At 40.5% G+C, this 26,266-nt stretch overlaps 2 protein-coding genes across 5 annotated transcripts in view; one reads left to right on the top strand and one right to left on the bottom strand.

The window, feature by feature from the left end:
- MSH3 (mutS homolog 3) overlaps positions 1-710 on the bottom strand; it is a 200,456-nt gene extending 199,746 nt beyond the window's left edge. Inside the window, 1 exon segment of the mRNA XM_021084495.1 lies at positions 483-710. Within this exon segment, the coding sequence (XP_020940154.1) occupies positions 483-689 (207 nt within the window). The 5' untranslated portion in view covers positions 690-710.
- DHFR (dihydrofolate reductase) lies at positions 527-25,697 on the top strand. 4 transcript variants are annotated; one of them, XM_021079627.1, is made up of 6 exons: positions 527-669; positions 1,389-1,438; positions 4,367-4,472; positions 10,694-10,820; positions 14,130-14,245; positions 24,441-25,697. In XM_021079627.1, the coding sequence occupies exons 2-6, from the start codon at positions 1,414-1,416 to the stop codon at positions 24,517-24,519; spliced, it is 453 nt and encodes a 150-aa protein (XP_020935286.1). In that variant the 5' UTR covers positions 527-669; positions 1,389-1,413; the 3' UTR covers positions 24,520-25,697.

Below are 26,266 nucleotides of genomic sequence, written 5' to 3'. Positions count from 1 at the left end.
GACTTTTACTGGTAATCGCTTGAAACATTGAGCAAACCTGTTGCAGCCTTAAAAACTAAAGATTTAAGGGCAGTTTTCTTCTAGTCACCTAACGACATACAAATGTGATAAAGTTCCTGTTCAACCCTCGACCTAGAAAAGGGGGGGGGGGACGGAAATTAAAAGACATAGTCTTCTGCCCCTACTCTCATCAGAATGGGAGTCAGGAAACCTGAGTTTCTGTCTCGTGTAATCTTAGCCTCAAGTCTATTGCCCCAAGCGTAACATCACCCTAAAATCTTTGAACTGCGCCTAGGATGAAGGAGGACCCGTCTTTTCCCTCCTCGTCTTTCCCGAGCCCCGCCCCTTCTCATCTGGCCCAGTCATCTCGCCAATTCTCGCGCACGGTCCCCGCCTCCTCCCGCTCCACCTACAAGCACCCCCATCTGGTCCCCCCGCCCCTCGCTTCCCTCCGGCCCCGCCCCACCCCGGACCGAACCCACCACGTGTGACGGCAACTGAGGCGGGAGAGTGGCCGCTAGGGGTGCTGCGGAGTCAGAGTCAGGGGTCACCGTCTCGGCTGCACCCGTAGGGGCGGAGGTGGATTTCAGGCTTCCCGTAGACTGGAAGAATCTGCTCAAAACTGCTTGTCTTGCAGGGGCTGAGCTGGCAGCTGCAGCGCCGCCAGAGGTCGGCTTCCGGCGCGACATCGTAGGTCAGGGAGTGTCAGCCGGGGGGCAGGCCCAGGCCGAGCTAGGAGCGCGAGCCCGCGGCCGCAGTTCCCGGGTGTCTGCGGGCGCGAGCACGTCGCGACCCTGCGGTGCGCCGGGATAGGGGGCGTGGTGAGGGCGGGGTCTCTCCTGCACAAATAGGAGTGGGGGGGGCGGGGTGAGCGAAATTTCGCGCCAAGCTTTGGGGGAATCCCGGTGTTGGTGTAGCCAGTTGTCTCGAAAGTGTTTACAGCCGCCGACATGGTTCGTCCGCTAAACTGCATCGTTGCTGTGTCCCAGAACATGGGCATTGGCAAGAACGGGGACCTGCCCTGGCCCCCGCTCAGGTACCTGCGGGGCTGGGGGTGGATCGAGCGTGTGGGATCGGAACTGGCGCTGGCAGATTGGGGCAACTGGGCCCCGCCAGGCCCGGCCGACTCTCGGAGAAGATGGGGGGTTTCGTGACCTGCGCTGGCAGGAAGTAGATTTGGGCTTCCTAACGCGTCAAGAGCCTGGCGGCAAGTTATTAATTTCGGTCTCGCTCCTGCTGTCCCGAAAGGCCTTTTCCCTTGCGTCCTACCCCTGAGCAAAGTCCGAGTCCTGGAGATTCTCCCCAGCGCACCGTTTGTCAGTGCGTTAGAGCTTAAGCCCAAGGAATCACGTTCGGAGTAACTCTATATATGTTTCTCTAACTTGTAGGAACGAATACAAATATTTCCAAAGAATGACCACAACCTCTTCAGTAGAAGGTAATGTGAGATTTTTTAAGGATTCAAGTTCGCGAAGGGTCTTGCCTGAGGAAGCTTACCGGTGCAAATGTTACTTAAGTGAAAAGTTTTTCATGTTAGTCTGGGACCTTTTGCCCTATCATAAATGGTGTATGCAGTTCCCAGGAGTCATCAAACGTTTCACTGTTTGGAAGAAATTTCTTTGAAATTTTTTGTGAGCGCACATACAATTGAGGTATTGGGCAGAATAGGCAGTTAGGTAGAAGCGTCTCTGGAGGTTAGCGCTTGCAAAGGAGATTAAAAGAGGCCTTTGAAATAGCTGCTGGAAGAGATGATAGTGTCTGAATGGCAAAAGGGTAAAAGTCAAAAAAGTGGTTACAAGATTCTCGGTTTGGTGATCAAAAAATTAAAGGAAGGCATCAAGGATGAACTCTCAGAAGGTCTAAGTAACATGGAGAATAAAGGAGTGGCGAATAGTCTGGAGCTGTAATGATAACAGTTTTTGAAGTGCTTGTAGGATACCCAGGATAATTTCAGGCACAGGAACTAGATGAACTGAGTCACTGGAGAGAAGAGGATAACCAAGGAAAAGAATGTAGACATGAGGGAGAGGACCGATTAAAACCCAAGTGAGGGAGTTCCAGTTGTGACGCAGTGAAAACGAATCTGACTAGTATTCATGAGGAAGCACGTTCGATCCCTGGCCTCACTCAGTGGGTTAAGGATCTGGTGTTGCCATGAGCTGTGGTGTAGGTCACAGACGTGGCTCGGATCCTGAGTGGCTGTGGCTGTGGCTGGCAGCTGTATCTCTGATTTGATTCCTAGCCTGGGAACTTCCATATGCTGGGGGTGCGGCCCTACAAAACAAAAATAAATAAATAAATAAATAAATAAAACCCAAGTGAAGTGAGTCAGAAAGAGAGAGACAAATGCCATAAGATATTACTTTTATCTGGAATTTAATACACGGCACAAATGAGCCCTTCTACAGAAAAGAAACAAACTCATGGACTTGGAGAATAGACTTGTGGTTGCCAAAGGGGGTTGGGGAGTGGGATGGCCTGGGAGTTTAGGGGTTAGTAGATGCAGACTGTTGCATTTCAAGTGGATAAACATGAGACCCTGCTGTATAGCACCGGGAACTATATCTAGTGACTTGAGATAGAACATGATGGAGAATAATGTGAGAAAAAGAATCTATATATATATGTATGTATGTATGACTGTCATTTTGCTGTACAGCAGAAATTGACAGAACAATGTAAATCAACTATAATGAAAAAATAAAAACCTAAAAAAAAAGTAAAAAAAAACCATAAAACCCAAGAGGCATGTATGTTTGTTCTTTGGAGGAGGAATAACAAACAGGGAAACAGTAAGTCAGAAAAAAGCAGATGCAGCATATCTTTAACAGAGCAGATAAAGGTTGGGAAAGGTTGGATGTGGTCCTTGGGCCACTTTATGGAGACACAATAGCAAGAGCTTGAAGCTAAAGAATTGACATGAACCACTCAAGAATCCTAACTATGGTCTGGTAATAGGAATAGTATCCCATGCCTGGCCTGTTTGCTGGTTTTCAGTATATATACTATTTCTTGGATGAATGAATGAAAGGGTACCACAGATGCCTTGGCTTTTTTTTTTTTAATGTCCCCCTCTGTCCTTCACTCATCATCTCTACCTTAGTTGTTAGGGCAGGACTGTTCCATTTTCCTCATCAGAATTCCTCACCTATTAGCTCCATTATTTTGAACAGTTGATATCTCCTTATTGAACACACAAAGCTCTGTCCTTTAAAATATAGTACATACTGTATAAGGTAAATTATAGGGGGTTTTTTGCATTATTTTTGGAGGAAGAAAATTTTTTCCAACATTTGGAGGTAATATTTATAAGAGTAGTGAATATGAAAAGTGTTTGGTCTTACTACTTTTAGTTTGTAAATGTTAGTGTTTATAATAAAATCAAACTAATGATGATTCTCCAAGAAAATAGTTAAATTCACTCCCTTTGAAAGTCTGTCAGGGGAGTTCCCGTCGTGGCACAGTGGTTAACGAATCCGACTAGGAACCATGAGGTTGCCGGTTCGATCCCTGGCTTTGCTCATTGGGTTAAGGATCTGGCGTTGCCGTGAGCTGAGGTGTGGGTCATGGGTCGCAGACACGGCTCAGATCCGCGTTGCTGTGGCTCAGGCGTAGGCCGGTGGGTACAGCTCCGATTGGACCTCTAGCCTGTCAGAACATATCAAGAGTCATAGAAATATGTGTGTGTCCTCTGACCCAAATATTTGACTCCCAAGGTTTTTTCTCCTAGGTAATTAAACAAAAATGGAAGCTCCATGTGTAAAGTTTTTGTAGAAGCTTTATATGTTAAAGAGAAGCATAGAGGCACGATTGATAATGTTTTCAGCTAATTACATGGAATATTAGGCAGCTGTCTTTTTAAAAGTATGACAATGTAAATCCACAAAATATGCAAATATGAATAATACTCTGACATCAAATAGTTACTCACAGTCCATATTGGATGCTGAGCATTGTTCTAAGTCTTCAATCCCACAACTCTAGAAGTAGGACTACTGTTATCTCCATTTTATAAACAAGGGAGGTAAGGCACAAGAGATAAATTTGATTTGCTTGGTAGATGAGTACTTTTGACCCAGAACTTCAATTTGAGTACTTTTGACCCAGAACTTTTGCTTTTATAATAGTCTACATGATTACAGTTGATTAAAAGTATATTGAGTATAAGTTGGATATAAAGCGAGTACTGTTCTTAGATAATGGATGACAAATAGTAAATTTTGGTAAAGCTGTTTTAAATTTTAATTTTTTAAAGCAGATCCACTAGGTGTCACTATGACAGTCATATTTGTGCATATGTATATATATGAATATATATATACATATTCTCCCAAAATATATTTATTCTTTCCATGTGATTTTATAGGCAAACAGAATTTGGTGATTATGGGTAGGAAGACCTGGTTCTCCATTCCGGAGAAGAATCGACCTTTAAAGGACAGAATTAATATAGTTCTCAGTAGAGAACTCAAGTAAGTACTATAACATAAATTCACCACAAGAAAATCATGTTCCATTTCTTATGGTAGAGGTCAGTACATGACAAAATAAAACAGTATGAATGTAACTATGGATGAAGCTGCTTACTATCATAACGGTGATTACAGAAAATGAACATGCAGTTATTTATGCCGCATGAGGGCAAGTTATTCTGTTACTTAAGTGATCGATTTCATCACCTTGACAAGTTACATTAAATCTATGATAACAGATTTGCAAATTTCCTTGAACTATTATTCAGTAGAATTAAATATCAATTATATAATCTAATAACTTTTCCCTAGTTTCACATAAAATCAAAATACACGTTTTGGAATTTGCCAAAATTAAGCAGTTATCCCCTCTCTGGACCTAGCCCTTAATACAATAAGATGTAAATTTTAGGATGGGCTAAAAACTGGTCATAATCCTTGCCCTGTTACTTCTAGTTTACCACAACACTCAAGTAGTATTTTGTACTTAGTTTACCAAGTGTCTGAAGGTTAAAAATTTCAAAGTGTTGGAGTTCTCTTGTGGCGTATTGGCATATCTGGTGTTGTTACTACACAGGGTCACTGCTGTGGCGCCAGGTTCCATCCCTGGCCCAGGAATTTACACATGCTGCAGACACAGCCAAAAAAAAAAAAAAAAATTTCAAAGTTTTGAAATGGAAGCATTTCCTAGGGATTCTAGGAAGTGTCTCCAGTTGGCCTGTGCTAGGAATTTTCCTGTCTGCCAGTCTAATGTTGAAAGAGATAGTTCCAGGTGCCTGGAAATGCCCTGGGGACTTGGCAAGATGCGAAGTGGGGAGTGGTGGGTTTAGGTAATAATTTTGAGACTGTTGATCAGGGCAGCTACAGTGCTTTGACCTTCACTGAAGCTTCCGTGTCATATCCTGCACAGATGAAGCATCCTGATTTCTATTTTGTTTCTTTTTGTTGTTGTTTACATTGGTCTTAGCCCACTAAAATAACTTCCTGAGTCTCAAGGGATTTTGAGGGTGGGGGTGGGGTCACTTGAATTATGCCTTAAGGGGAAGTTTGGGATTGGCATGGTAATTATTCTTTCTTAAACTAATAATGTAACCGAAAAGGAATGCAGTATCCTGGGGCACTGCTTGCCTAATAACAATGGTCATAGCATTCCTTTCCCAGGTGTATCGGGCTCAACCAGAGCAGGAGAATTAGTAGAAGATAGATGGATGGATGGATGGATGGATGGATGGATAGATAGATAGATAAAAGAATTTGATTGTGGGGAATTACACAATTGTAGGGGCTGGCTAGGCAAGTCCAATTATCTGTAGGACTGGCCATCAGGAAGAGTAGGCTGGAACCCTCTAGCAGGTGCCGAAGCTGCTGTCCACTAGGTAATATAGGGAGCCTCACATCTGTTCTTTTTTTGGGGACCTCCCCCAGGGCTTGTGGAAGTTCCCAGGCCAGGGGATCAAACCCACCCCATAGCAATGACTCAAGCCACTGCAGTGACTGCCAGTTCCTTAACCCACTGTGCCACAGGGGAGAGCCTCAGTCTGGTCCTAAGGCCTTTCAATTCCTTGAATTAGGTCCACCTAGATTAAAGTCATTTAATTAGCAACTTTAAACACATCTACCACATACCTTCACAACAACACCTAGGTTAGTGCCTAAATAGCTGAGTACTTACTATAGCGTAGCCAAGTGAATACATCCAAGACCATCAAACCGTGGAAGGGAAAAAACACTACACAGCTGTAGCCTTAACAGACTCAGGCTTACATAGGTTTTTCGCCCACATCTCTCCTAGAATGGTATAGGTTAAATACCCGGAAAATAGTACCCCAGAATATTTGCGTCGATGGGGTGATGGGGAGTATGATGTGCATCTTGCCATCTGCCCCCATCTTCATGCTGTTCTCTTTCTCTTGGTTGCTAGGATATTCTGATTATCTCTTTACTTGGTAGAATCCAAATTCACAGACTGTATTGCCATTCCCAGAGACTCTTTAATAACATATTCTTGAATACTACTCAAGTTTATTTATGGCTAGCTTGAGCTAAAATCAACATAAAACATAAAGGAATCTCAGTGGGGGAGATGTTCAGTTGAGCCAGCATACCTCCTCAAATGATGGGTCTAATTCCTTCTTTATGATCACCTGTGGTATATGTAATTTGATTTAGTTGTTTCTTATATATATAAAACATTTGTTGGTACATTTCACGTGTCTGGGTTTTCTTTTTAATATAGAAAACATGAAATCTTTATTAGCAAGCACACTAAGGAAATAGGGATATCAGGGGAAAAAATTTAGAGTTTATTTTTTTGCCCTTCCTTCTGCCTCCCTATTTACTGGTCAGTTCCACACATATCCCGAACACCTTCTGTGCTCTGGGCACTGCCAAATCAGGACTGTCATCAGGTCCTGAATACAAAGGGAGAGATTTGCGGAAGTTCCCATCATGGCTCAGTGGTTAATGAACCCAACCAGCATCCATGAAGACACAGGTTTGAGCCCTGGCCTCACTCAGTGGGTTAAGGATCTGGCATTGCCAAGAGCTGTGGTGTAGGTTGAAGATCCCTGGTTGGCTGTAGCTGTGGTTGTAGGCCGGCAGCTGTTGCTCCTATTTGATCCCTAGCCTGGGAACCTCCACATGCCACATGTGCAGCCCTAAAAAGACAAAAAAAAAAAAAAAAACAAAAACCCAAAGGGAGAGATTTTTGCCTATGTATTTACACTATTGCTCATGTAAGCTTTTAAAGATACTTAGTTTTTCACCACCATCCTCAATGTAAAAAGAAACTGATTCTTCCAGGTAACCCCCAAATTTGCTGCTACATACTAGTCATTTGGGGTAATGATTTCCTTAATAAGGTATAGGAAAAAATGCTTTTCCAAAGCTTTCTAGATAATCAGATTTTGGCTTTTAAAGAAATATGCAGCCACATTTAGAAAATAGGCATTTTATTAAACATGAAACATAATAGTGATCATGTGACCCAACAGTTCCACTCCTTGAAATGTACCAAGAGAAATGAAAACATGATTACACAAAAACTTAAACAGAAGTGTTCATAACATCATTTGTTCATAATAGCCAAAGAGAAGAAACATCCCAAATATCTATCATCTGATGAATGGATAAACAAAATGTGCTATATCAATGCAATGGAATATTATTCCACAGTAAAAGGAATGAAATACTGATATATGTTAACAACATGAATGAACTTTGAAAACCGTACACTGAGTAAAAAAAGCGACACATAGAAGGCCACATGATTCCATTTATACGAAATGAAATGTCCAGAGTAGGCAAATCTATAGAGACAGAAAGTAGATTATTGGTTGCCTGGGAGTGGGAATGGCTGATAAAAGGTTCAGGGCTTCTTTAGGGGGTGATAGGAATGTTCTAAAAGTAGATAGTGATGATTGTATAACTCTATGATTATAATTTTAAAAATTGCTAATTGTATACATTAATAGGGTGAATTGTATGGTCTGTAATTTATATCTCAATACAGAGGTTTTTTAAAGTCTTGGCACTCAAAAATCAAAGAAGTTTTACTGCAATGCTGTAACTCTGACAGCCTCTTTAGAAAATCCAAAATTGGAGTTCCCGTCGTGGCGCAGTGGTTAACGAATCCGACTAGGAACCATGAGGTTGTGGGTTCGGTCCCTGCCCTTGCTCAGTGGGTTAAGGATCCGGCGTTGCCATGAGCTGTGGTGTAGGTCACAGACGCGGCTCGGATCCCACGTTGCTGTGGCTCTGGTGTAGGCCAGCAGCTACAGCTCTGATTCAACCCCTAGCCTGGGAACCTCCATATGCCACGGGAGCGGCCCAAGAAATAGCAACAACAACAACAACAACAACAACAAAAAAAGACAAAAGACAAAAAAAAAAAAAAGAAAATCCAAAATTGCCTGCATGATACAAGACGTTGTAAATGGTCTTCAGTCCATGAAAGTTAGCTAACGTTTCATGGTATAATATTTTTTTTATGGTCTTGCTATATTATTCTCCACAGTGATTAAAGCTTTCTCCTCTTCCTGAAACTCCGGTTCTCTCCCCACCACTCACATACTTGGTAGCAAAGACTCACCAGCCTGGTTTCTCATACCTGCTCTGGCACTTGTTAACTTTGTGGCTTTGGGCTGTATTAACTTTAAGCCTTGCTGAACCTCAATTTCCTTATCTGTGAAATGGGATAAATAATGAAAACTTTTTAGGGTAATTTTGAGGGTTAATTAAAATTTTACATAAGTTTCCGGGGCACAGAAGTTACCCTGCAACTGTCAGGTTCTAACCCTCCAATCTTTGCTACTTTAGCAACATTACCTTATTTTATAGCATATAGAGAATATTAGTATTAATGAGATCACAATGAGCAGGTTCATGATCTTATTTTCACCTTAACCTATCACTTTTTCCTGCATTCTCTCAATCTTGAAGCAAAAAAAAAAAAAAAAATCCCCTACTTTTAAAATCAATCCCTTTCCCCACCCCCAGCATTTTATTCTACTCTTTTTTTTTTTTTTCTGTGCTGTGAAGAGGATGATAAACACTGGTTCAATTTTTGGCTTATTTTCTCTCTGTTGAGGGTCTGATGTTTCTTGTGAAACATTTCTAAACCACTAAATAGCGACATTTTGATGAAGCATTTCCTCCAAGTCCTTGTTATACCTAAAATCTGAAACAAATCTTTAACCTGTTTTTTTCCTTTTCGGACTCACTACAAAAGAGCAAAGAAGTACTCTTTACTTTAATCCCTTGGCCCATTCTCAAGCCGTTGTTCCACTGTCTTCACAAAATGATTGCCCCCTTTCTCCAAAGTCCACACCAACCACTAATACCATCTTCTAAATCATTTTGTGTAACCCGCCAACTTCCAGGATGCCCGCTTCCAGTTTTCCTCATATGTCAGTTCCTAAATCACCATTTTCTATTGTCTCCTATCTCCGTCAGCAATCCTAACTTCAGCATTTTCAGTTCCTAAAACCATCTTGACTCCTTCAGTCATTCTAGACTGTGTTCATTAACTAGACTCTCCCCAATTTCAAATCTATTTCTTCCGGATTCCGTTCTTCCCTCAAACAACCTGGTCCAGCCCAGTCCAACCTAGTCACTGCAGCTACCCTGATACCTTAGGGTATCCCTTGGCTCATTTAACTTGACTTTGGTCTCCATGTCTTTTTCCAGCCTTGAGTGAAAATATATTTGGGCTATCTTAACTCCTTGAGAGATGACAGAGTGAAGTAAGTGAAATATATATCAAAGAGGTGAAGGAGAAGGCAGCAAAAAGAATGAATAGTCCTCATTAGCTCTTAATTAATCATTGATATAACTACTAGTTCAGGCAATCATATTATTAAAGTATCAGACTAAAAACTTAACATTGCATTGTAATTCCTGTTCTCTGTCTTAATTATTCTAAAGGCCAATTCTGCATGTTTATTTATAAAGGGAATTGCAAACCCTCACCAGACAGTTTAAGAGGTTGGGAGAGATTGAGTCAGTCAGTGAAATTGACTTTTTCCCCTTTGGGGTTAATTACAAAAGTGATAACATGCTCATTTTTTAATATTTCATCTATTTCTATATTGTTTGAAACATAACAGTCCTTACCCCATATCCCAAAGGCAACCACATATTAACAGTTTGAATATCATTGCAAACTACAGTCATTCAAACACATCACTCTTTTACCAACATTTTATCATGAAAACTTTCAAATCTATGGAAAGAACTTTACAGCAAACACCTGTATACCCACCATGTAGATTCTACACAAATATTACCATTTGACTATACTTGTTTTATCATCCATCCAACCATCAGTCTTACTCATTTTATGCATTTCAAATTGCAGCCATTATTATATTTTTCCCTAAATACGTCACAATACATCTCACTAACTAGAGTTTAATATTTCTTCACTATTTTCTACTTTTGAAGTAAATACTATATACAATGAAATATACAAGAAGTATTCTAGTTATTTTCCGCAAATATCATACACTATCTCAAGTGGTTTTGTTTTTGATTCATTGTGGACCTATATGTACAAGTGTGGGTTGAATTATTGGTCATGGGCCATACTGTTGTTAAGTGCTTTTTATTGAAAGGTTTCATATTTATGATTTTCATTTTATAATGACTGCTTCCTAAACAAATTACTTGACTAGTATAAATGAGTTTTATAGAAATTATATGGAATTCTCTTTTATTCTCAGGGAACCTCCACAGGGAGCTCATTTTCTTGCCAAAAGTCTGGATGATGCCTTAAAACTTACTGAGCAGCCAGAATTAAAAAATAAAGTGGACATGGTTTGGATAGTGGGAGGCAGTTCAGTTTATAAGGTAAGTAAAGGTAAAGAAATAGGCTACCCTCTTTTTTCAGTTTCCCTGCCATTTGAACTTTCTGTTGTTGTTGTTGTTGTTGTTGTTGTTTTGTCTTTTTGTCTTTTGTTGTTGCTATTTCTTGGGCCGCTCCCGTGGCATATGGAGGTTCCCAGGCCAGGGGTTGAATCGGAGCTGTAGCCACCAGCCTACGCCAGAGCCACAGCAACGCGGGATCCGAGCCGCGTCTGCAACCTACACCACAGCTCACGGCAACGCCGGATGGTTAACCCACTGAGCAAGGGCAGGGACCGAACCCGCAACCTCATGGTTCCTAGTCGGATTCGTTAACCACTGCGCCACGACGGGAACTCCTGAACTTTTAAAAAATTAAGCCATGAGCAAAGGAAGCATATTATTTCTATTGTAAGTTAGACATACTATCCATTTGAATTATTTGCTCTTTGATACTATCATACAAACTAAATGAAAATGTAGAAGTAAGTTTTTAAGTCTGGACCAATCTACTTTCAATTCAAAATAGTTTATGTGTCCAATTTTAAAAATATTCTGAGAATCGTACCTGCACTGCATCGTTTTCTCCTCCTTGGACGTGCCCTAGATACACTGAGTTATCCCTTTTCTTCAAGGATAAATATGTCTCCTACTAAGAACAGGCTGTGGCTCTCAGTTGATATATACTGACTAGATATATATAAACCTGTTAAAAGCAAAAAACATTCCCTCAACAATTTTCATGTAAAGTGAAATATAGGAAAAGTGTTATATAATTTCCTATCATAAGGGAAGAAACTATGTTAAATAGAAAATATTCCTTTTTCTTGGTACCAGATGACTTCAGCTTTAAAAAATTTTAAGTAAAATAAATAGAACTTTTTTGTTTTTCTTGTTACAGCCATACCTGTAGCATATGAAAGTTCCTGGGCTAGGGCTCAAATTGGAGCTGCAGCTGTAGGCCTATGGCACAACCACAGCAATACCGGATTCCAACTGCATCTGTGACCTACACCCCAGCTTGCAGCTATGCCAGATCCTTAACCCTCTGAGCGATGCCTGTATCCTCTTGGAGACTACCTCAGGTCCTTAACCTGCTGAGCCACATGGGAACTCCATGGATAATAAATAAAATTTTATACCTCTTTTATAACACTAGTGAAAGATTAACATTTATGGGGAGAAAAAAAATTAGCCCCTACCTTTTGATGGCTTGTAGTAACATATGAACACTGAAATTATCATAGAAAGAAGAGATATGTCAGGATCCTAGATGGGATTATAAATTCTGTTTCTTTGCTTCCTGTTTCTACAACCTTTTATATTCTATTCCAAATATTCTAGTCCATCTTTCTATTCTATTCCATCTATTTGTAATGGGGAAAAATGGACATTTTCCTTTGATCTTTTCAGCCAAGTATGAATTTCTAAGAAAACAAGTTATTTTGCTCAATGCAGATCACATTTTTGAATGATTCAATACCATAGTGACTTGAAAATGTATTCTTTTTTTTTTTTTTTTTTTTTTTTTTTTTTTTTTTTTTTTTTTTTTTTGTCTTTTGTTGTTGTTGTTGCTATTTCTTGGGCCGCTCCCGCGGCATATGGAGGTTCCCAGGCTAGGGGTTGAATCGGAGCTGTAGCCACCAGCCTACGCCAGAGCCACAGCAACGCGGGATCCGAGCCGCGTCTGCAACCTACACCACAGCTCACGGCAACGCCGGATCGTTAACCCACTGAGCAAGGGCAGGGACCGAACCCGCAACCTCATGGTTCCTAGTCGGATTCGTTAACCACTGTGCCACGACGGGAACTCCTGAAAATGTATTCTTTAACCAGTAGAGGCATTTAAATAAATTTATATCATTTGATATATCTATATGTATGTAAATAATAAAGAAATAGGGGAGTTCCCTGGTACCCTAGCAGTTAAGGATTCAGCCTTGTCACTGCTATGGTGCAGGTTCAGTCCCTGGCCCAGGAACTTATGCATGCCATTCACGTGGCCAAAAAACAAAACAAAAGAAAGAAAGAAGTAGGATTCCTAAGTGATTAATTTTGCATTATCCACCTACCTCACATCACAGTGGCTTGTAGAACACTTGGGCCAATTTGCCTGTTTTATAAATAATGTTTCTTTGGAATACAGCCCTGCCCATTGGTTTAGTGTTGTCTTTGGTTGCTTTTGCCCACAAAGGTCAGACACCATATGGCCCACAAACCCTAAAATACTTACCATCTGTTCCTTTACAGAAAAGGTGTGCCATGTGTCGTTAACTTTGATACAGACCTTCAAATGCTGCTGGGATTAGTCCCTTCAATTTTTCTAATTTTTTGTACAGTAAGAATTAGTAAAGGAGTTCCCGTCATGGCTCAGTGGTAACGAACTCGACTAGTATCCATGAGCAAAGGGATTCAATCCCTGGCCTCGCTCAGTGGGTTAAGGATCTGGCCTTGCCATGAGCTGTAGTATAAGTTGCAGACGCAACTAAGATCCCGAGTTGCCATGGCCATGGCGTAGGCCAGCGGCTACATCTCGGATTCGACCTGTAGCCTGGGAACCTCCATATGCCTCAGGTGCTGCCCTAAAAAGACAAAAAAAAAGTAAGGCCAAATGCAATCATTAGAAACAGGAGACAGAATAAATTACTTACTAGCATTATAACCATCTGCTGAGAAATTGAAGTATTATTAAGTTTTATGTAAATTTCCGAAATATGCCTTTGGGATTTTCAGTAGTCAGCATCACATGAAATTACACTGTTTTAACCATACACTCATATGTAAATTTTTCTGTGAAGGGTAACTAGATAATGTGAGGTTTTTAAATCTTAATTCTGAAAGAAAAGCCAAAGAAAAAAGACAGAATTGAATGCTTAAATGAAAAAAAGGAGTTCATGTAAGCAAATTAGAGGCCAGTATATGTATGCACTCACCCTTGTAGTTTTTGGGTTTTGTTTTTATTTTGGCCGTGATCACAGCATTTGGAAGATCCTGGGTCAGGGGTTGAACCCCTGCCACAGCAGTGACCCAGGCCCCTTCACTGACAACGCCAGGTCCTTAACCCTCTGTGCCACAAGTGAACTCTACCTTTGTAATTATTGTTAATGATTTGTACCATTCTCAATTAAGTCATACTTTTGCAGGGCCCCAAACTGAAGGAGAGGGTAATGAAATAGCATGCTTTGGAGGTATCAAGTTTTGTGGCATGTCTTTAATACCTAGTATAAACTTGACTGTAATTCAAACAAAAATATTAGAGTTTCTGTGTCTTTTGAAACAAATAAGAAAATTGATGCTTTTTGTTCTATTTCAAAGGAAGCCATGAACAAGCCAGGCCATATTAGACTTTTTGTGACAAGGATCATGAAAGAATTTGAAAGTGACACATTTTTCCCAGAAATTGACTTGGAAAAATATAAACTTCTCTCAGAGTAAGTAAAATGTTATTAGTCTGAAGCACCTTTGGATTTCCTGCTTAATTCTAGAAAAGAGAATGTCTCTTCAGATTGAATTCAAAGTAGTAATATGTTATATAGACAAATAATAGGAATTTTTGGATATCTGCTTGAACAGACTTGGAATTATTACCAGAGAGTAGTCATTAGTTCATTCTATGAGATCTCTGCTGATTCAGCATCAGACATTGCCTTAGGCACTGGGGATACAGTGTTTACCAAAACAGATGACATCACTGCTCTCTAGGAATTGACATTCTTCATGGAAGAAGAGGATAGCAAATAGCAGATAAACATCCAGAGAGGTGCTGTGTGGGGAATTAAGTATCCTTCTGTAGTAGATTCTGTGTAGTGAGAAGTCCTCTCTGAAAAGTGTCATCGACGTTGAGATCTAAATGGCAAGAAGCCAACCAGGCAAAGAGCTGGAAACCAGAACTAGCTAGTGCAGAGACCTGCGAGCAGGAACAAGCCTGGCATGAAAGCCACCGTGGTCACTGTGAGCAAGGGGAAGGCTGAAAGGGATCAGACCAAGTGCAGGTTTAGACGGTTCTGAATAGAGGGTGATACTGTTTACGGGTGATGAGCTAGAAGGGGCAAGAGCGAGGCAGGAGACCATCAACAGTAGTTCAAGTGAAAGATGAAGGGACTTGGTTAGTGGTGGAGGTGGAAGAAGAAGGTACACCTGCTTTACCATGTAGTTGTGATTTTGGAATGAAACTGTCTGATACTGAAAACATTTTAGTTTAAAAGCACTTTTCTGCTGTTGGCTTTGGAGGGTAACAGATCAAATTAATTATATCAACCCTTTCGACTAGCTCTTAATACATTCTTTCAAATATTCTCAGATGAAAACAGTCAATATTCCTTGAGCACAAGTTGGATTTTGGAAATACCTCCTAAAGAAACATTCAGAGTCGGGAGTTCCCGTCGTGGCTCAGTGGTTAATGAATCTGACTAGGAACCATGAGGTTGTGGGTTCGATCCCTGGCCTTGCTCAGTGGGTTAAGGATCCAGCATTGCCATGAGCTGTGGTGTAGGTTACGGACGTGGCTCAGATCTGGCGTGGCTGTGGCTGTGGCATAGGCTGGCGGCTACAGCTCCAATGAGACCCCTAGCCTGGGAACCTCCATATGCCGAGGGAGCAGCCCAAGAAAATGGCAAAAAGAAAAAAAAAAATTCAGAGTCAAGTCTGAATAAATAGATGGCCAAGCTTAAAATAATAGTATATTTCTTTATAGAGTAATAGGTAATGATCTTGAATCAAATGAAGTGTGACTGATTTTCCTGGGCTCTTAACTAGCTCTAAAGAAAACTGAAAATTCTAAGAACATTAAAAAGTCTCTAAACAGCTAAAGTATAGGCTTTTGCTTAGAGTTTCCAAAGGTGACTATTTAGAAAAACCTCACTTAGTGATTTCACATATTATTTAAAAAGTGGCTCTTTTTTTGTCCCACCTTACTTTCTGTCGTACTGTTTGATTTCTGATTCTCACATTATGTGACTATTGATCTCTGCTAGCCCTCATTTCTTACCTCTCTTTTACTACTAACAAAAAGAATAAATTGCTCTATGAACCAGCTTCATACTAGATACCTGTCCAAACCCTATCGCTCTCCAGCATACCTCTTTCCAAAGCTATGACCCGCCAGGATCCTTGATAACTTCAAACGAATACAGTTTTGGCGCTTTGACTCTTAGAAAATAAAAAAATTAACATCTAAGAAATGATTCATACATCACAACATTTACTCTTTTGTAATTCAGTGGTTTTCATATATTCAGAGTTGTGCAACTATGACCATAAGCTTAAGTTCACATCATTTTCACCACTCAAAAGAACCCCGGTACACATTAGCAGTAATTCTGTTCCCCTCCCCTCCTAGCTCTAGGAACCACTAATCTATTTTCTATCTCTATAGATAAGCCTATTCCAGATGTTTCATAACAGAATCATATAATCTGAGGTCTTTCTTGGAATTGCCTTCTTTCATTTAACATCCTGTTTTCAAGGTCATCCATGTTGCATGGCAAAAGGCAGTCTATTATATAGCAGATATACTCATTTTTTTTTGCTTTTTTTTTAGGGCCACACCCGCAGCATATGGAGGTTCCCAGGCTAGAGGTCAAATTGGAACTGCAGCTGCCGGCCTGCGCCAGAGCCACAGCAACGCCAGATCCGAGCCGCATCTGCGACCTACACCACAGCTCACGGCAATGCCGGATCCTTAACCCACTGAGCAAGGCCAGGGATCGAACCCAAACCTCATGGTTCCTAGTCGGATTTGTTTCCGTTGAGCCACGACATGAACTCCACTCCTTTTTTTTAAATGGCCTCACCTGCAGCATATGGAAGTTCCCAGGCCAAGGAATGAATCCGAGCTGCAACTGTGACCTACAGGGCAGCTGTTGCAACACCGGATGCTTTAACTCACTGTGCTGGGTCAAGGATCAAACCCATGCCTCTGCAGCGACTCGAGCTACTGCACTTAGGTTCTTAACCCACTGTGCCACAGCAGGAGCTCCAGATATACTGTATTTTATTCATCCATTCACTAATTAGTAGAAATCTGGTTTGTTTCCACTTTTTGGTTAATATAATGCTGTTGTGAACATTCATGCACAAGTTTTTGTGTGGATGTGTATTTTCATTCCTCTTGGGTATAATCTGGAAGAATTACTGGGTCATATGGTGACTCTGTGTTTAATATTTTGAAGAATTGCTAAACTTTTGATAATGTGACTGTCCCTTTTTACATTTCCACCAGCAATGTATGAAGGTTCTGAATTCTCCATATCCTTGCCACACTTGATTTTCTCTGCCTTTTTGGTTAGAACCATCCTAGTGGGTATGAGATGGTGTCTCATTGTGGGTATGATTTTTTTTTTTTTTTTTTGTCTTTTTGCTATTTTCTTTGGGCTGCTCCCACGGCATATGGAGGTTCCCAGGCTAGGGGTCCAATCGGAACTGTAGCCACTGGCCTACGCCAGGGCCACAGCAACGCGGGATCCGAGCCGCGTCTGCAACCTACACCACAGCTCACGGCAACGCTGGATTGTTAACCCACTGAGCAAGGGCAGGGATCGAACCCTCAACCTCATGGTTCCTAGTCGGATTCGTTAACCACTGCGCCACGACAGGAACTCCGGTATGATTTTTTTTTTTTTTTTTTATTAAAGTATAGTTGATTTACTATGTTGTGCCAATTTCTGCTCTACAGCAAAGAAATCCATTACCTAATCCAAGTTCACAGGTATTTATTCCTCTGTTTTCTTCTAAGAGTTTTATAGTCTTAACTCTGAAGTCTATGATCCATTAGAATTAATTTATATACTGTGTAAGGAAGAAGTCCAAGTTCCTTCTTTTGTAACCAGCTCTCCAATTGTCTTAGCATTGTTTGTTGAAAAGCCTATTCTTTTCCCCCATTGAATTGTCTTGGCACCCTTGTTGAAAATCAGTTGGCCATAAATATGAGGGTTTATTTCTGGACATTCAGTTCTATTCCACTCATTTACATGTGTATCTTTTTTTTTTTTCCATCTTTTTAGGGCCACACCTGTGGCATATGGAAATTCCCAGGCTAGGGGCCAAATCAGAGCTGTAGCTGCCTGCCTGTACCACAGCCACAGCAACTTGCGATCTGAGCCACACTTTCAACCTACACGGCAGTTCAAGGCAACACTGGATCCTTAACCTATTGAGCAAGGCCAGGGATGGAACCCTCATCCTCATGGATACTAGTCCGGTTCGTTACTGCTGAGCCATGACGGGAACTCCCTACACGTGTATCTTTATGCCAGTACCATACTGTCTTGATTGCTCTTGTTGTGTAATAACTGTTGTGATCAGGAAGTACAAGTCCTCCAGCTTTGTCGTTTTGACCACTCACTGTTCCTTGCATTTCCATATGATTTTATGATCACCTTGTCACTTTCTGCCAAAAGGCAAGCTCAGATTTTGATAGAGATTGTATTGCATCTGTATGGAGAGCATGGCTATCAGAGCAAGGTTAAGTCTGCTGAACTATGGACATTTGATGTCTTTCACCTTATTTAGGTCTTCCTGAATTTATTTTAGCAGTTTCTTAGCTTTCAGTATACAAATCTTGTACTTCATTGTTAAATTCGTCAGTATTTTGTCCTTTTTGATGCAATTCTAAATTGTCTTATATCCTACAACCTTGCCAATAAACTCATTTATTCTAATCGTTAATGGATCCCTTTGGATTTTTCTATATATCATTTGCAAATAGAGATAGTTTCGCTTCTTCCTTTCTAACCTGGATGTTTTTTATTTCTTTTTCTGGCTGAACTGTCCTGGCTAAAACCTCCAGTACAATGCTGAATAGAATGGCAAGAGCAGACATCCTCGTCTTATTCTTAGCCTTAGAGGGACAGCATCCATGAAATATGATGTTAGCTGTAGTGTTTTTGTACATGCCCTCTATCACATCAAGGAAGAGCTCCTCTATTTCTAATTAGTTGAGTGTTTTTATCTTGAAGGAGTCTTACATCTTGTTAAATATGGTACATTACGTGATTTTTCTGTTAAACCAGTCTTGCCTTTTGGGCATAAATCTCCCTTGCTAGTAGTGTATAATACTTTTTCTTTGTTGCTGAATTAAGTTTGCTTATATTTTGTTGAGGATTTTTACATTATGGTCATAAGGTATCAGTCTGTAGTGTTTTTCTGCAGTGTCTTCATCTAGTTTTAGTATCAGGATGGTGCTAACCTCACAGAATGAACTGGCAAGTATTCTCTCCTCTTCTGTGTTTTGGCAGAGTTTATAAAGGACTGGTATTAATGCTTTAAGTGTCCTGGAAATTTTTCATGGTGAGTAGACCGAGATAGGAAGTTGCCATGCCAAACAAAAATGCAAGGAAAATGCTCCAAGATGGACATTCTAAACAAGGCTATGGAAGAAAACAGAAAGTCTCTTCTTCCACAGCAGCATGCGATGTTCATCTGTCCTTCCAAGCTCGTACTGACATACTGAGAGCCTCTGTAACATGGGGTGGAGGGAAGCCTCCTAAGGAAGAAGGGGAGACCTGAAGTAGATCAGTCTTTCGTGAAAGAGAGAAAAAGGGAACTTCTGGGGCAAAGAAAATATATTTTGTCCCTGGAAGTCTGTAACATTGTTCAGTTCCGGAGCTTTCTTTCCAAATCTGTGTACATTGAGCAACTTAGAATTGCCTCCCTGCTGTCCAGAAATGAACTTGAACCATTGTTTGCTCCCCTTTGTTCTTTCCCCGCAGCTGCCCGCTTGGTTTAGATGCCCATTATCCCTATCCCTGGGCTTCTTGTGGTTACGTAGGTTTCACTTCCAACACATTATCTTTTATTCACACCACACTTCCTGGTAATAAAAGCCCTAGTATAATGAAATAAAGATGAAAGAGGACTACTGTGAAGCAAGAAGAAACTAAATTAAAATGTAGATGAAGCCACAAGTGGTAAGAGTCTAGAAAGAGAGTATTAGAAAAGCAAGATGGTTTTACTTTGATTCTCCCTTTTTTCCCAGTGGGTGATTGTCTGTGCAATTGTTTTTTTGACAGCACCATGCCAGCCTGTCCTCTGAGGCTCTGCCCTCATTCATCCTGCCTGGAAGAACGCTTTCTATCTCAGACTATTTCACACTAGGCTCCAACCAAACCCACCAGGCAAAATATTTTATACCAATAGTTTTCCCACTTAACGAGCCCCAAATAGGCTTCTCCTTCAAGTTAGCAACCTTCCCTGTGACCATGGAGTCAAAGAGGATTAAAGACCAGACAAGGCCTTTAAGGAAGTAGTTGGCTCCAGAGCTGGGACAGATGCTCCTCACCAGTGGACGGCTGCAAACAGGTTTCAGATGGGCTGATGCTTCCTCTTCCGTTCCCATTATTTCCTGACTGTTCAGCAGGGTCCTGGCACGTGTGTCCTTGTTACTTGTATATCCCTCTCCTCCTGAGCCTGTGCTTCCTGTAGGGTCATTTTGTTTGAGTTATGTTTTGGTTCTTATTAGATAAACTGTTTCGAGAACTCTCTCTGCCTCTTTTTTAGACCTTCCATCTGATCATCTCTGCATTGTTCTCATGATCCTTTGTCAGTTGGAATCTTATGATTTTTCACATTTATTTGTGTCCATGATGCTTAAAGATTCTAGAGGGGAGTCTCTACCTGGGTGGTTCATACAAGTGGGTGGTATTTTCTTTCTTTTTTTTTTTTTGTCTTTTTTTGCTATTTCTTGGGCCGCTCCCGCGGCATATGGAGGTTCCCAGGCTAGGGGTCCAATCAGAGCTGTAGCCACTGGCCCAGCCCAGAGCCACAGCAACGCGGGATCTGAGCTGCATCTGCAACCTACACCACAGCTCACGGCAACGCCGGATGGTTAACCCACTGAGCAAGGGCAGGGACCGAACCCGCAACCTCATGGTTCCTAGTCGGATTCGTTAACCACTGCGCCACGACGGGAACTCCCAAGTAGGTGGTATTTTCAAATCCTGTTAGACTTAAACTTAGGATGAAAGGTAGGTGACTCTTCGTTTGTTCTTCAGGAAAGAATGAAACTGTGATTCTGAGGTAGCTATAATCATTATTAAAACAGACTGAACATGTGAATATTGTAGAAAATAAAATTAATCTTTTTTTATTTTTTTATTTTTAGGGCCACATCTGCGGCATATGGAAGTTCCCAGGCTAAGGATCGAATCCGAGCTGCAGCCTCCAGCCTCTACCACAGGCACAGCAATGCCAGATCCGAGCCATGTCTGCGACCTACACCACAGCTCACAGCAACACCGGATCCTTAACCCACTGAGCAAGGCCAGGGTTGGAACCTGCAACCTCATGGTCCCTAGTCGGATTCGTTAACCACTAAGCCACGACGGGAACTCCAAAAGTAAAATTAATCTTAAGCAGAATCAAACTTTAGTTTCACAGAGATTAACATGAATACCATGGCTAGTGACCATATTCAGCCAATAATAGAGTTATTTCTAAGTCATTATTATTTATGGTTTTAGAAGTGATTTTGGTTGATACTTGATATTCTTGATAATTTTACATACACACAAATATAAATGTTGCTTTTGGTGATTCATCTCAACAAACTAAAATTGTGATTTCAAGTTGGCCTAGTAAAATCATTTCTTTAAAAGAAAGGTCTGTACTGCTACTAAAACAGCAGAACAGAAACAGCTTAGGAAATTGTTAGTAAATAGAAACATGGCTTCTTCCTCTGAAATATTAATTATTCACCTTTTTCTTTTTCTTATACATTATTACGCTATTGTTATTTCAGGTCTCTATTGATATTTCTTATCAGAATGGCATAATCTCTAATTACTCAACAAAAGGTTAATACTTATTATTATTCAGCACTGTGCTGGATATCATAAGAGATTTAAATTTTGCCCTTTGTTATCTCTTCTTACAAAGAGTTTGAAAATAGAGGAGAAAAAAAACTCATAATTTTAATGGATAACATTTGTAGAACACTTAGTATATTATCAGGCACAAACTCTTTGTAAGGATGAAGACTTTGTATTAATAGCTAAGCACAGAGCAGAGCCAGAGTCAAACACAAACCTGATTAAACCAAGTGTTCCCTGCCCCCCCGCCACCCCCAGCGTACTGGATACAGCTGGCACCATGCTCTGGAAATGTTCCCAGATTAGGGTTGTAGATGGGAGTAGTCAGAACAACCTGCAGTGGAAGACCTGGGTGTTGGTTTTGGTGGTGGAAGAGGGTTTTGCTTGTTCAGTTTTTGTTGTTGTTGTTGTTTTTCCAGTGAAAAATAATTTTTTATTGTGGTACATGAGACCACAATTGAGATCTACATGAGACCACAATTGAGATCTACATGAGATCTCATGTACCACAATTTTTTATTGTGGTACCTGAGTCAACAAATGTTTAAGTGTACGTTGTAGTATAGTTAACATAGGCACAGTGTTACACACCAGATCTCTAGCACTTTATCTCTCGCTGAATTCCTTCTGCGGAGGCATGAGGAACCTGAACCTCAGTGCGTCCAGACACTCATCCTATGTCACCGAAACTTTATATACCCTTTGAATAGCTACCCCCTGTTTCCTCCTTTCCCCAACCCCTGTGACCTTTCCTCTACAGTCTATTTCTATGAGTTGGACCACTGTAGATTTCTCATATAAATAGAAACATGCAATATTTGTCCCTCTGTGACAGACATATCCACTTAACATAATGTCCTCCAAGTTCATCCACGTTGTTGCATATGGCAGGATTTCCTTTTTTTTTGAATGCTGAATAATATTCCATTGGATGAGTATACATTTTCTTTATCCCTTCATCTGTCACTGTTGCTTCCATATCTTGGCTATTGTGAATAAGACTTCAGTGAACATTGAAGTGCAGATATCGCTTCAAGAGCTTGACTTCACAAAACAAGAGAGAAGAGTTAATGAGGATGTAGAAAAACTGGCACTCTTGTACTCTGTTGGTAGGAATGCAGAATGGTGCAGCCACTTTGTAAAACAGGATGATGGTTCCTCAAAACACTAAAAATAGAATTACTGTATGATCCAGCAAACCCACTTCTGGGTATGTGTGTGTCTGGGTTTTGACTTAGAAGCTGGAGGGAGCACAGACCTAAGTGAGCATCAAAGAAGATCAGATAAACAGTGATTTGCACCGAGAATTTGCAATAAACTACACAGGAGGGAATTAGAGCAGTGTGTTATCCAGTGATTAAACAGAAATCAAGAATCACCTTGCACACTACTTATTAGAGAAATGTACATCAAAACTACAGTGAGGAGTTCCAATCATGGTGCAGCGGAAACTAATCCAACTAGGAACCATGAGGTTGTAGGTTTGATATCTGGCCTCGCTCAGTGGGCTAAGGATCCTCCATTGCCATGAGCTGTGATGTGGGTCACAGATGCAGCTCTGATCTGATGTTGTGGCTGTGGCTCCAATTCGACCCCTAGCCTGGGAACCTCCATATGCCATGGGCACCGCCCTAAAATAAAAAAATATTAAAAAAAAAAAAAACTACAGTGAAGTACCGCCTCACACCAGTCAGAGTGACCATCATTAATAAGTCTACGAATAGCAAATGCTGGAGAGGGTGTGAGGAAAAGGAAACCCTCCTACACTGTTGGTGGGAATATAAATTGGTACAAACACTATGTAAAACAGTATGGAGGTTCCTCATAAAACTAAATATAGAACTACTATATGATCTGGTATTCCCACTCCTGGGCATATATCTGGACAAAACTATAATTCAAAAAGACACATGCACCCACATGTTCATAGCAGCACTATACACAGTAGCCAAGACATGGAAACAACCTGAATGTGCCTCAACAGATGAATGGATGAAGATGTCATATTATACACACACACACAGATTGGAATACTATTCAGCCATAAAAACAGAATGAGATAATGCCCTTTGTAGCAACATGGATGCAACTAGAGCTCATCATACTCAGTGAAATAAGTCAGAAAGAGAAAGGCAAATACCATATGATATCACATATGCAGAATCTAAAATAAGGCACAAAAGAGCCGATCTACAAAACAGAAACCAACTCACAGACATAGAGAACAGACTTGTGGTTGCCAAGGAGGAGAGGGGAGTGAGTGGTTTGGGCTGGGAGTTTGGTTAGTAGGTGCAGACTATTACGTTTAGAATGGATGGGCAATGAGGTCCTCCTGTATAGCACAGGGAACTATATCCAGTCTCAGGATAGATTATGATGGAAGATGATAAAGGGAATGTATATGTATATATGACTGGGTCACTTTGCTCTACAGCAGAAATTGGCACAACATTGTAAACCAACTATACTCTACTAAAAAAATTTTAAATTAAAAAAAGAAAAGGATCTCCAGGCACCACACATAACTTCAGTTCCACTCTAATGGCTAATGGTTATATTTTTTCTTTGCTCACACAAGAAATTCAATACCAAGTGTAAGACTTGCAAAAAGGTGTTAAATTTCATACTGACTGATAGAGGGGAAAGATAAAAGAAACTGTTAACAGTGGTTAGTTTGGGGGAGAAAAATTAGGAATGAGAAGAAAAGAAGGAATAATTCTTTTCATTTTCTGACTTTCTATAGAGTTTGAAATTTTTCTTCCTATTTGTATGTATAGTATATTTGCATTAATATTTAATTATACATCTTTTTCCTTTATAGATGTTCAGGAGTTCCTTCTGATGTCCAGGAAGAGAAAGGCATTAAGTACAAATTTGAAGTATATGAAAAGAACAATTAATGTGAAAGTGTTTTCTGACCTATTTCACACCCTCTCCCTCTCCCCAAAATGTATTTTTTTGTTGTTGTTGACTTTGGACCTATGGATAACTATTTCAAAGCAGTTTGCTTTTATTTGCCATTCATCTAAACAAGACATGTATCAGATACCCTTTGTGAAACATTTCTTGCTCTGTCTGAATGCCCATCAAGAGCCAGGAATAGGTTACCAGCACCTGCCTAGAGTAGAATATCTACTATCTACCAAGACAACCCAGAGTGGGAGAGTCCCCTGGCGGCATGAGTTGAAACCAGGGCCTGTAGAGATAGGGGCTAGACAGATGGGTCCAAGGGTGAGAAATAGATTTTACACAGAAGAGCTAGAACTCAGTTATTAAAATTAGAAGAAAAGAGGGACTATGAATTATTCTATGTGTATCACACATCTGAGAAAAATTCTGTTCATTCACACCAGGGAATCTAAGTTTCGAATTCGAGGATAGTCCTTGGATGCAGTAAGGAGGCAGGTTTGAGACAGCCTTTTCAGTGGTTAAAAGGGTAGATCTGAGACCTTTAAAAATGTTTAGCAAAGATTTACATGATTATATATCTAGAAAAAAATAGCATTTTCTGCCTTATAAATTCGTACAACCTTTTTAGAGTGTAAGTTAGCAACATCAAGTAAGATTCAACATACTCTTCAGAGTTCCCATTGTGGCACAGTGGAAACGAATCCAGACTAGGAACTTTGAGGTTGCAGGTTCAATCCCTGGCCTTGGCTTAGTGGGTTAAGGATCTGGTGTTGCCGTGAGCTGTGGTGTAAGTCGCAGATGTGGCTCGGATCTAGCGTTGCTGTGGCTGTGGTGTAGGCCAGCAGCTGTAGCTCCGATTAGACCCCTAGCCTGGGAACCTCTATATGCCACAAGTGAGGCCCTAAAAAGCGAAAAAAAAAAAAAAAAAGATTCAACATATTCTTGGTTTGGACCCAGAACTTCCACTTCTAGAAATTTGTCCTGAACAAAGAGATGAACTTAACAGTTTTTGTTAAAACATTTTTTTTTTAACTTGGAAACAACCAAATGTTGATTAATAATAACTAACCAGCAGGTCTGTTAAATGTATTATCTGCAGCAGTTAAAAGAAGTACTGACAGAAACATGTCACAAATTGCTGAGTAAAAGAAGCAAATTGTATATAATACTTAAAGTGTTTGATAAATGTTAATGTAGGGGGGAAGCAGGCGCAAACTGTTGACAGTATCAGAGTTGGGGTGTTATTTTCTGCATTAGGTATGTCTGCTGTGATTCAGTTTTTTGAAGCATTATACACTTAGCTTCATGAAAAATTACTTAAAATAATACATTGAGCCCTTTATGTTTAGCAGTAAAATTAGGAAACAGAACATCAGGAATAAAAAGGAATGTTCTAAAATCTTCCATAGAGGAAAAAAGAATAGGAATTAGTACTGAATAAGACTTAAAACCCACAAGAAAACAGTGGTGCTCTCTGCAAGGAACATAACCAGAAAACTATTAGTATCCATAATTTATAGATCTCAGATAAGAAAAAAAAGCAAACCATTTAGAGAAGAGGAAACACAAATAGCCAAACATACACGTCAAGCAGAGCCTCCTTGCCGGCCCGCTTGCATCTCTCACAAGCGTCCTATCTTAATAACTCTATTTCTTGCCTATCACTTGCTCCTGCCTAGAGGCATGAAGAACCTGAACCTCATTGAGTCCAGACACCAGGGGCCCCAGATGGCTGCC

The sequence above is a fragment of the Sus scrofa genome, chromosome 2 (assembly GCF_000003025.6).
Source record: "Sus scrofa isolate TJ Tabasco breed Duroc chromosome 2, Sscrofa11.1, whole genome shotgun sequence".
Lineage (NCBI taxonomy): Eukaryota > Metazoa > Chordata > Mammalia > Artiodactyla > Suidae > Sus > Sus scrofa.
Note: the sequence above shows the minus strand (reverse complement) of the source record. Positions and strands in the feature narration are given on the sequence as shown.